The sequence below is a fragment of the Crinia signifera genome, chromosome 2, assembly GCF_055691185.1.
Source record: "Crinia signifera chromosome 2, ASM5569118v1, whole genome shotgun sequence".
NCBI classification, from domain to species: domain Eukaryota; kingdom Metazoa; phylum Chordata; class Amphibia; order Anura; family Myobatrachidae; genus Crinia; species Crinia signifera.
Genome location: NC_139218.1, coordinates 399,306,139 through 399,318,962, shown reverse-complemented (window position 1 = coordinate 399,318,962; position 12,824 = coordinate 399,306,139). Strand labels below are relative to the sequence as shown.

The following is a 12,824-nucleotide window of genomic DNA, read 5'->3' as shown; positions in this document are numbered from 1 at the left end:
GTGACAGCTTACTGCCCCATCCTCCGCCTGGGCGCTGTCACTGTCTATGGTGACACTAAGTGGTTCCCAGTGACAGCTTACTGCCCATCCTCCGCGCTGTCACTGTCTATGGTGACACTAAGTGGTTCCCAGTGACAGCTTACTGCCCATCCTCCACGCTGTCTATGGTTACACTAAGTGGTTCCCAGTGACAGCTTACTGCCCCATCCTCCGCCTGGGCGCTGTCACTGTCTATGGTGACACTAAGTGGTTCCCAGTGACAGCTTACTGCCCATCCTCCGCGCTGTCACTGTCTATGGTGACACTAAGTGGTTGCCAGTGACAGCTTACTGCCCCATCCTCCGCCTGGGCGCTGTCACTGTCTATGGTGACACTAAGTGGTTCCCAGTGACAGCCTATTGCCCATCCTCCGCCTGGGCGCTGTCACTGTCTATGGTGACACTAGGTGGATTCCAGTGACAGCTTACTGCCCCATCCTCTGCCTGGTCGCTGTCACTGTCTATGGTGACACTAAGTGGTTTTCAGTAACACCTTACTGCCCCATCCTCCGCCTGGGCGCTGTCACTGTCTATGGTGACACTAGGTGGTTCCCAGTGACTTCTTTATGCTGTAAGTGGCTCCTGCCAGGGAACGTCTCATGTTCTCCACTGTGCAGATTGTCCGTGTAACAGCGCTCAGTGCTGCCCAAGACACAGAGCAAATAGGTGGGTTCTCCCTGGGGGAATCCGCTCCTTGTATAGCACATTGCACGCCGCTCATAGACGCTGATAACATCTCTATGGCCCGGGCGTGTACAGAGCGGAAATACCGCGTGTAATAGGGACACGCTGCGCGGAGGACCTGCAATATACACTTCGCTAATCACTATTATCTCTCTGTCCAGTATGGCAGCCTGTGGCCCGAGGAGACCACGACGACAAGGCCACGAAACTCGCAGCCGGATTGTACATTCGGCAACAGATCCCTGATCCCTATACGAGGAAGTGAGATGGATATAAGGAAAAGTATGGCTTCCTTCGCCACGGACGCGCTGACGGTGAGTGACCCTGATGTGGGTGGTAGGGCGAGAGGCACGAGGTTGTCACGGTGGGCTAGTTGTAAACATACCTCGCTGCATAGTCACCAACCCCTGTGTATACCTCGCTCATAGACCACACCCCCTGCGTATACCTCGCTCATAGACCACACCCCCTGCGTATACCTCGCTCATAGACCACACCCCCTGCATAAACCTCGCTCATAGACTCCACCCCCTGCATAGTCCTCGCTCATAGACCGCACCCCCTGCGTATACCTCGCTCATAGACCACACCCCCTGCGTATACCTCACTCATACACCGCACCCCCTGCGTATACCTCACTGCATAGGCACCACCCCCTGTGTATACCTCACTCATAGACCGCACCCACTGCGTATACCTCGCTCATAAACCGCACCCCCTGCGTATACCTCGCTCATAGACCGCACCCCCTGCATATTCCTCGCTTATAGACCGCAACCCCTGTGTATACCTCGCTCATATACCGCACCCCCTGCATATACCTCGCTCATAGACCACACCCCCTGCATATACCTCCCTCATAGACCGCACCCCCTGCGTATACCTTCCTCATAGACCGCACCCCCTGCATATACCTCGCTCATAGCCCGCACCCCCTGCGTATACCTCGCTCATAGACCGCACCCCCTGCGTATACCTCGCTCATAGACCGCACCCCCTGCGTATACCTCGATCATAGACCGCACCCCCTGCGTATACCTCGATCATAGACCGCACCTCCTGCGTATACCTCCCTCATAGACCGCACCCCCTGCGTATACCTCCCTCATAGACCGCACCCCCTGCGTATACCTCCCTCATAGACCGCACCCCCTGCGTATCCCTCGCTCATAGACCGCACCCCCTGCGTATACCTCGCTCATAGACCGCACCCCCTGCGTATACCTCGCTCATAGACCGCACCCCCTGCGTATACCTCGCTCATAGACCGCACCCCCTGCGTATACCTCGCTCATAGACCGCACCCCCTGCGTATACCTCGCTCATAGACCACACCCCCTGCGTATACCTCTCCCATAGACCGCACCCCCTGTGTATACCTCGCTGATAGACCGCACCCCCTGTGTATACCTCGCTGATAGACCGCACCCCCTGCGTATACCTGTAATACATGTGACATGTTACTAGCGTCTTATCACACGGCCATCGCTGAAGGCTTATTTGGATCTTCAGGACTGTTCTGAGAGAATGAGTCGCTCAGCTCCCCGGGGGGGGGGGCTCAGCCTGCAGGTGACGCCGCGCGGGTAGATAACGTGTTTAATATGTGTACGAGCCGTTGACTGGTGACAGCGCAGATCACAGACCAGAGCAGCTCAGACTGCAGATTGTGCCACTGACAGGCATCATCTATAATACAGATAATGTTCTGGAACTCTATATCGCCGATCTGCAGTCTCCTCGCCACACCAAGCAATACCTTGGGATCCGGGGGAAATATTCACCCCCGTCCGAAGCGCCTGTGTGCGATGGAGCCGGAGTCTGTACACAAAGCACAATGGAACTTGGCGTGGAAAAATACCGCGTCCGCCACGCCGTAGCACTTTGTGTACAGAATCAGGCTCGCAGGCGTACGTGCATATTAAATGAAGTGCGTTATAAATAAGAGGCATATCACGGGAATGGATGCAAGTGAGAGGCATGGGGCTTGGGCACCGAGAATGGCGGCTTGGCCCAATATGCGGCAGCAATGTAAGAGGGTACTGTGTAAAGACGTCCCGTACAGTCAGGAATGGCGAGGGCCAATCAATGAGCCTGATTTAGACGTCTGCCCATGTGGCGCAAGGTCCCAGCGTTATTAGGGAAGTCCTTGACCCTTGGAAACTAGTATGGAGAAGAGAGCAGAGATCCTGGCTGCTTAGTCCGGCCAGTGCGGGATAGTGTGAGAGCCAAGAGGGCGGAGGGCCCTGCCTGTAACAGCATACAGGAGGGAGACGAGACGACTGAGGTGTGAGTGTGAATAGGACAGGAAGGCGTTTAATGAACAGGTTGGTTGACACGTTGATAGGACGAGGACTGAAATTTGCATGTCCATTTTATTTGATCTTATGACCCCGTATCACAGTACAGCCCTCCGTATCACTGCGCGCGGTCACAGTACAGCCCTCCGTATCTCTGCGCAGTCACAGTACAGCCCTCCGTATCTCTGCACAGTCACAGTACAGCCCTCCGTATCTCTGCACAGTCACAGTACAGCCCACCGTATCTCTGCGCAGTCACAGTACAGCCCTCCGTATCTCTGCGCGGTCACAGTACAGCCCTCCGTATCACTGCGCGCGGTCACAGTACAGCCCTCCGTATCTCTGCGCAGTCACAGTACAGCCCTCCGTATCTCTGCACAGTCACAGTACAGCCCTCCGTATCTCTGCACAGTCACAGTACAGCCCACCGTATCTCTGCGCAGTCACAGTACAGCCCTCCGTATCTCTGCGCGGTCACAGTACAGCCCTCCGTATCTCTGCGCGGTCACAGTACAGCCCTCCGTATCACTGCGCGGTCACAGTACAGCCCTCCGTATCTCTGCGCGGTCACAGTACAGCCCTCCGTATCACTGCGCGGTCACAGTACAGCCCTCCGTATCACTGCGCGGTCACAGTACAGCCCTCCGTATCACTGCGCGGTCACAGTACAGCCCTCCGTATCACTGCGCAGTCACAGTACAGCCCTCCGTATCACTGCGCAGTCACAGTACAGCCCTCCGTATCACTGCGCAGTCACAGTACAGCCCTCCGTATCACTGCGCAGTCACAGTACAGCCCTCCGTATCACTGCGCAGTCACAGTACAGCCCTCCGTATCACTGCGCAGTCACAGTACAGCCCTCCGTATCACTGCGCGGTCACAGTACAGCCCTCCGTATCACTGCGCGGTCACAGTACAGCCCTCCGTATCACTGCGCAGTCACAGTACAGCCCTCCGTATCACTGCGCAGTCACAGTACAGCCCTCCGTATCACTGCGCGGTCACAGTACAGCCCTCCGTATCACTGCACAGTCACAGTACAGCCCTCCGTATCACTGCGCAGTCACAGTACAGCCCTCTGTATCACTGCGCAGTCACAGTACAGCCATCCGTATCACTGCGCAGTCACTGTACAGCTCTCCGTATCACTGCGCGCGGTCACAGTACAGCCCTCCGTATCACTGCGCGGTCACAGTACAGCCCTCCGTATCACTGCGCAGTCACAGTACAGCACTCCGTATCACTGCGCAGTCACAGTACAGCCCTCCGTATCACTGCGCGGTCACTATACAACCCTTTGTATCACTGCGCAGTCACTGTACAGCCCTCCGTATCACTGCGCAGTCACTGTACAGCCCTCAGTATCTCTGCGCAGTCACAGTACAGCCCTCCGTATCACTGCGCGGTCACTGTACAGCTCTCCGTATCACTGCGCAGTCACTGTACAGCACTCTGTATCACTGCGCAGTCACTGTACAGCCCTCCGTATCACTGAGCAGTCACAGTACAGCCCTCCGTATCACTGCGCAGTCACAGTACAGCACTCCGTATCACTGCGCAGTCACAGTACAGCCCTCCGTATCACTGCGCGGTCACTATACAACCCTTTGTATCACTGCGCATTCACTGTACAGCACTCTGTATCACTGCTCGGTCACTATATAACCCTTTGTATCACTGCGCAGTCACTGTACAGCCCTCCGTATCACTGCGCAGTCACTGTACAGCCCTCAGTATCTCTGCGCAGTCACAGTACAGCCCTCCGTATCACTGCGCGGTCACTGTACAGCTCTCCGTATCACTGCGCAGTCACTGTACAGCACTCTGTATCACTGCGCAGTCACTGTACAGCCCTCCGTATCACTGAGCAGTCACTGTACAGCCCTCCGTATCACTGCGCAGTCACTGTACAGCCCTCAGTATCTCTGCGCAGTCACGGTACAGCACTCCGTATCACTGCGCAGTCACTGTACAGCCCTCCATATCACTGCGCAGTTCTATTTATCACTTGGAGTTGCTGCTTCTTCGTATTCAGACAAAGAGTTAAACTAGAAGTATATATTCTTGCACGCGTTCATGTCGACCTGTCAACCAAGACATTGTCTGTGAGGGGTACGGGACAGTCAAAAAGGTCAACACACCAAAAGGATGACATGAAAATGTTGACATGGGAAAAAGATGACATGAGTTTTTCACTTCGGACACGGTACCTCTCAGTGCCTGGCAGTCTAAGTTCTCCCTCTATGCCCACTAGGGTGGTCAAGTATCAACTAGTTTGTTTTAAAAAAAAAAATCATGAAAAACTCCTGTTGACCATTTTCTATGTCAACTTGTTTCATGTTGACATTTTGACCATGTTGACCTAATGCACGTGGAACTTTTTTCATGTGGACCTTTTGACTGTCCACCAATAGCGGTCGACCTTTTGACTGTTGACCTAGACACTGTCTACCTGATGCCCGCGTCCCGTCTGTGAGCGATGCCGCCACCCTGTCACCTTGATGAATGTGATGATGGAGAACATCTTCTAACTCTCCGTAAAACATTTTTGCAGGTGTGACGCAACCTCCTCTCTTGTGTGGCCGTTTATTGGAGGTCCCTGTGGACTCCGGGATGCCTGGGCCTCTCCATTCGCCAGGAAGTTTGTGTGATGGAACCGTCACAGACCCAACAGGCCATCCCACTTGGAGGACACCATGGGCAGGACACCAGTAGATCTGGACCTTGTAGAAAGAATTGTACATACAAAACGCGACCCTCGATGGACAATGCCCCAAGGACCATGGCGGACTGTAGAAAGTCTTCTAGCTCAGGATCATTAATGTTGGAACTGGGCATAGACTACAGCCAGCTTGGGTCTGGGACCACTATAGGTTCCTCTGTACATAAGACTGTGACCTATCTAATTAGCAGTAAATACCGGATGACTTCTATGCACTAACATGAGAGACAGATTAATAACTTTATTAGCAGCCCATTTGGTGGGTTATGTAATCTTATGTATATAATGGAGCTATTGGGTATTAACTGTGTCACTTCATTCATCTGCGACAACCTCTGCGGACCGTTCCGTATGTACCGTACATGAGGGCACGGAGCTCAGCGTAGGTCAGACGAATGATAACCTATTAACCAATCACTGTAGCGACATGTTCATCCATAACCTCTCCAGCAATTCATCTCACCTTATATAGCAATTGATACATTCTCTTATGGTGAACAACTGGTTTCCTTATCTGCGGTTTTTCCAATCAAGTGTAACATCATCTGAACTCACTGTAGCTGCAATAATAAGCTGCTCATCTTGCATACAATCATGGTCCTAAGCATCCTTCTCCAGGACATTCTGCATCCCAGCAGCTTATCTAGATGACCTGCAGACACCCAGGATATTCTGCAGCCCAGCAGCTTTTCTAGATCACCTGCAGAGACCCAGGACATTCTGCAGCCCAGCAGCTTCTCTAGATGACCTGCAGACACCCAGGACATTCTGCAGCCCAGCAGCTTCTCTAGATGACCTGCAGAGACCCAGGATGGTCTGAAGGCCCGCTGCTTCTCTAGATGACCTGCAAAGACCCAGGATATTCTGCAGGCCAGCAGCTTCTCTAGATGACCTGCAGAGGCCAAGGACATTCTGCAGCCCAGCAGCTTCTCTGGTGACCTGCAGAGACCCAGGATGTTCTGAAGGCCAGAAGCTTCTCTAGATGACCTGCAGAGACCTAGGATGTTCGGCAGCCCAGCAGCTTCTCTAGATGACCTGCAGAGACCCAGACTTTTAGTAGTCCAGCATCTTCTCTAGACAATCTGCAGAGACCCGGACATTGAGCAGTCCAGCAGCTTCTCTAGATGACCTGCAGAGACCCAGACATTGAGCAGTCCAGCAGCTTCTCTAGATGACCTGCAGAGACCCAGACATTGAGCAGTCCAGCAGTTTCTCTAGACAATCTGCAGAGACCCGGACATTTAGCAGTCCAGCAGCTTCTCGAGACTATCTGCAGAGACCCGGACATTGAGCAGTCCAGCAGCTTCTCTAGATGACCCGCAGGGACCCGGACATTGAGCAGTCCAGCAGCTTCTCTAGACAATCTGCAGAGACCCGGACATTGAGCAGTCCAGCAGCTTCTCTAGATGACCTGCAGAGACCCAGACATTGAGCAGTCCAGCAGCTTCTCTAGATGACCTGCAGAGACCCAGACATTGAGCAGTCCAGCAGCTTCTCTAGATGACCTGCAGAGACCCAGACATTGAGCAGTCCAGCAGCTTCTCTAGACAATCTGCAGAGACCCGGACATTGAGCAGTCCAGCAGCTTCTCTAGATGACCTGCAGAGACCCAGACATTGAGCAGTCCAGCAGCTTCTCTAGATGATCCACAGGGACCCGGACATTGAGCAGTCCAGCAGCTTCTCTAGACGACTCGCAGAGACCCGGACACTCAGCTTGGGATATTCTCTGTGATATCTTCTGTGATGATGGCTGTGTCTTCTGGTCTTGGTGCCGAGCATCTGATAATGTTATACAGTACCCTCTGTATCCAACACAGGAACCAGCAGACAATCCACACTCCTGACATTCATCTCATTGTAATTTCCACTCATGAATAAAAGAATTGAGGTTAATCTATGTATCTTGTTATCAAACAGTTATTGTTTTATCTCAGAAATGTATAGCTCAATTGGGAGAATCGGCAAGACTGGCCACCTTCCAGAACAGCGAGACCTGTGGAGTGTTTTCCTATCCCATACATGGCAGAATGAGTGGCAATATCACATGCCATATACTTTTTGTAAAATGTGTCATACTGTAGATTTATGTTCTTAAAGGGACATGTGACTGGTGAGACCAAGGTAGAGGCGCCACCTGGTGGACAATTCAGGTTTCCCCATAAAATCTTACAGTACCGCAGAATAAAAGTTTGAAGTGTTTCTATTAACATACTGAGAAGTTTCATGATCATTTATAAGTATAGATACCAGGTATGACGCATTACAGGGACATGTTTATTACATTCCCTGCCCGCTGTGCAATGAGGGGTGTGGATCGTTTTATCGAATGAAATTAGGTCGAATGTCATTTGGTCGACCCCACTAGGTCGAATGTGTAAAAAGGTCGACATGGGTTTATGTCGAACTTCCGACTATGTCGACTGCCATTAGGTCGACTGGGGTTAGGTCGAATTGCTCTTTTTGGGTTTTTTTTGGCCGAAATGTCAACAGTGTCGACATGGACACTGTTGACATAGTGAATCGGACCCTCGCATCCCTCGCTTCGCTCGCAATGCTTCGGGCACGGTGGCACGCTTCGCTCGCCACAGCTTTAATAACCTCCACCACGCCCTAGTGGATGGTAGGGCATGAACCACCGCCTGTCGGCACATGTCGGCACCAAAAAAAACCCAAAAAGAGCAATTCGACCTAACCCCAGTCGACCTAATGGCAGTCGACATAGTCGGAAGTTCGACATAAACCCATGTCGAACTTTTTACACATTCGACCTAGTGGGGTCGACCAAATGACATTCGACCTAATGTCATTCGATAAAACGACCGTATCCCGCAATGAGTCATATGACAGCACCCTAATATACAGTGTATTACACAGCAGTGATAAATCACCTTATACTACTGTATATACCATATAGCACAGCCCCTACTTATTACACTACATATACCTACTTATTACAGTACCTATAGCACAGCCCCCTACCTAGTATATATCCTATAGCACCACGCCCTACCTAGTATAATACATAGGGGCTGTGGTATAGGGTATTATACAGTATATATCCTATAGCACAGCCCCCTACCAAGTATATATCCTATAGCACCACCCTCTACCTAGCTCAGTGGTCAGGGAACCCGGCCCTCATTACCCCACGCAGTGCATGTTTTGCAGGTCTCCTCACAGAATCACAGGTGAAATAATTAACTCCACCTGCGGACCTTATAAAATGTGTCTGTGAGTAATTAGTATACCTGTGCACCTGCTGGGTTACCAGCAAAACATGCACTGTGTGGGGTAATGAGGACCGAGTTCCCTGACCACTGACCTAGTATATAGCCTATACCACAGCCCCCTACCTGGTATATGTCCTATAGAACAGCCCCCTACCTACAGTAGTATATATTCTATAGCACAGCACCCTACCTAGTATATGTCCTATAGCACTGCCCCCTACCCAGTATATACCCTATTGCACAGCCCTTACCTATTACAGTACATATCCTATTGCACAGCCCCCTACCTATTATATATCCTATAGCACTGCCCCCACCTAGTATATACGCTATACCACAGCCCCCTACCGAGTATATGTCCTATAGCACAGCCCCTACCTAGTGTATATCCTATACCACAGCCCCCTATCTAGTATATATCCTATAGCACCGCCCCCTACCTAGTATATACCATATAGCTCAGCACCCTACCTAGTGTATGTCCTATAGCACAGCCTCCTACCTAGTGTATATCCTATAGCACCGCACCCTACCTAGTATATACCCTAGCACAGCACCCTACCTAGTATATACCCTATAGCACATCACCCTACAGTACCTAGCATATACCCTATAGCACAGCCCCTACCTAGTATATATCCTAGAGCACAGCACCCTACCGAGTATATACCCTATAGCACAGCCCCCTGCCTAGTATATGTCCTATAGCACAGCCCCCTACCTAATATATGTCCTATTGCACAGCCCCTACCTAGTATATATCCTATAGCACACCCCCCTACCTAGTATATATCCTATAGCACACACCCCTACCTAGTATATATCCTATAGCACACACCCCTACCTAGTATATATCCTATAGCACATCCCCCTGCCTAGTATATATCCTATAGCACTGCCCCCTATCAAGTATATGTCCTATAGCACAACCCCTACCAAGTATATATCCGGTACTTATGTAATATCTGGGCTCCCATTTTTCTTATGAGGCTGCGTCCCCTGCGTCGCTGGGCTCACCACGCTTCGGGCACGGTGGCTCGCTGCGCTCGCCACACTATATAAAATCAACTCCATGCGTAATTGGATAGTAGGGGTATGAAAAAATGGGGTGCATTTAACATGGGAGCCCAGATAATACATAATTACCATATATCCTATACCACAGCCCCTACCTAGTATATATCCAATAGCACAGCCCCTACTTAATATTTACCCTATAGCACGTCCCTATCTAGTATTTACCATATAACACAGCAGCCTACCTTGTATATATCGTATACCCCAGCCCCTACCTAGTATATACCCTATAGCACAACCCCCCTGCCTAGTATATATCCTAAAGCACAGCCCCCTACCTAGCATATACCCTATACCACAGCCCCTACCTATTGTATATCCTATAGCACAGCCCCCTACCTAGTATATATCCTATAGCACAGCAACCTACCTACTATATACCCTATAGCACAGCATCCTGCCTAGTATATATCCTATAGCACAGCCCCCTGCCTAGTATATATCCTATACCACAGCCCGCTACCTATTATATATCCTATAGCATTGCCCCCTATCTAGTATATACCCCATAGTACAGCCCCCTGCTTAGTATAACCCTATATTACAGCCCCTACCTAGTATTATATCCTATAGCACAGCCCCCTACCTAGTATATACCCTATAGCACAGCACCCTACCTAGTATATACCTTATAGCATAGCCCCCTTCCTAGTGTATATCCTATAGCACAGCCCCTACTTAGTATATACCATATAGCACAGCACCCTACCTAGTATATACCCTATAGCATTTCCCTCTATCTAGTATATACCCTATAGCACAGCAACCTACCTATTATATACCTTATAGCACAGCCCCCTGCCTAGTGTATATCCTATAGCACAGCCCCTACTTAGTATATACCATATAGCACAGCACCATACCTAGTATATGTCCTATAGCACAGCCCTTCCTAGTATAGATCCTATTGAACAGCCCCTACCTAGTATATATTCTTTAGCACAGCACCCTACCAAGTATATACCCTATACCACAGCCCCCTGCCTAGTATATGTCCTATTGCATAGCCCCCTGCCTAGTATATATCCTATAGCACTGCCCTCTATCTAATATATACCCTATAGCACAGCACCCTACCTACTTTATACCTTATAGCACAGCACCCTGCCTAGTATATATTCTATAGCACATCCCCCTGCCCAGTGTATATCCTATAGCACAGCCCCCTGCCTAGTATATACCCTATAGCACAGCACCCTACCTAGTGTATATCCTATAGCACAGCACCCTGCCTAGTATATACCCTATAGCACAGCACCCTATCTAGTATATACCCTATAGCACAGCACCCTATCTAGTATATGTTCTATAGCACAGCTCCCTACATAGTATATCCTCTATAGCACAGCCCTTACCTAGTATATATTCTATAACACAGCCCCCTGCATAGTATATATCCTATAGCACATCCCCCTACCTAGTATATACCCTATACCACACCCCCTACCTATTATATATCCTATTGCATTGCCCTCTATCTAGTATGTACCCTATAGCACAGCACCCTACCTAGTATATACCCTATACCCCAGCCCCTACTTAGTATATACCATATAGCACAGCACCCTACCTAGTGTATATCCTATAGCACAGCCCCTACCTAGTATATATCGTATAGCACAGCCTCTACCTAGTTTTTATCCTATAGCACAGCCCCTACCTAGAATATATATTATAGCACAGCCCCCTGCCTAGTATATATACTATAGCACAGCCCCCTACCTAGTATACCCTATACCCCAGCCCCTACCTAATATATATCCTATAGCACAGCCCCTACATATAACAGTATATATCCTATAGCACAGCCCCCTACCTAGTATATGTCCTATTGCACAGCCCCTACCTAGTATATATCCTATAGCACATCCCTCTGCCTAGTATATATCCTATAGCACAGCCCCCTACCTAGTATATATCCTATAGCACAGCCCCCTTGCTAGTATATACCCTATAGCACAGCCCCTACCCAGTATATATTCTATAGCATTGCCCTCTATCTAGTATATACCCTATAGCACAGCACCCTACCTAGTATATACCCTATATCCCATATAGCATAGCACCCTACCTAGTGTATATCCTATAGCACAGCCCCTACCTAATATATATCCTATACCCCAGCCCCTACCCAGTATATATCCTATAGCACAGCCCCCTACCTAGTATATGTACTATAGCACAGCCCCCTACCAAGTATATATCCTATTGCACAGCCCCCTACAGAGTATATATCCTATAGCACAGCCCCGACCTAGAATATATACTATAGCACAGCCCCCTGCCTAGTATATATACTATAGCACAGCCCCCTGCCTAGTATATATACTATAGCACAGCCCTCTACCTAGTATATACCCCAGCCCCTACCTAGTATATATCCTATAGCACAGCACCCTACCTAGTATATATCCTATAGCACAGCACCCTACCTAGTATATATCCTATAGCACAGCCCCTACATATTACAGTATATATCCTATAGCACAGCCCCCTACCTAGTATATGTCCTATTGCACAGCCCCTACCTAGTATATATTCTATTGCACAGCCCCTACCTAGTATATATTCTATAGCACATCCCTCTGCCTAGTATATATCCTAATACACAGCCCCCTACCTAGTATATATCCTATAGCACAGCCCACTACCTAGTATATACCCTATAGAACAGCCCCTACCTAGAATATACCCTATACCCCAGCCCCTACCCAGTATATATCCTATAGCACAGCCCCCTACCTAGTATATGTCCTATAGCACAGCCCCCTACC

At 49.8% G+C, this 12,824-nt stretch overlaps 1 protein-coding gene across 2 annotated transcripts in view; it reads left to right on the top strand.

Annotated features, from left to right (window-relative positions):
* Positions 1 to 7,642, top strand: part of ARAP1 (ArfGAP with RhoGAP domain, ankyrin repeat and PH domain 1) — a 199,326-nt gene extending 191,684 nt beyond the window's left edge. For both annotated transcript variants that reach the window (XM_083170539.1, XM_083170540.1), the window contains 2 exons: positions 884 to 1,036; positions 5,574 to 7,642. In XM_083170539.1, coding sequence (XP_083026665.1) covers positions 884 to 1,036; positions 5,574 to 5,579 — 159 coding nt within the window. In that variant the 3' untranslated portion in view covers positions 5,580 to 7,642. The remainder of the gene's footprint in view (positions 1 to 883; positions 1,037 to 5,573) is intronic.
* The last annotated feature ends 5,182 nt before the right edge of the window (positions 7,643 to 12,824 follow it).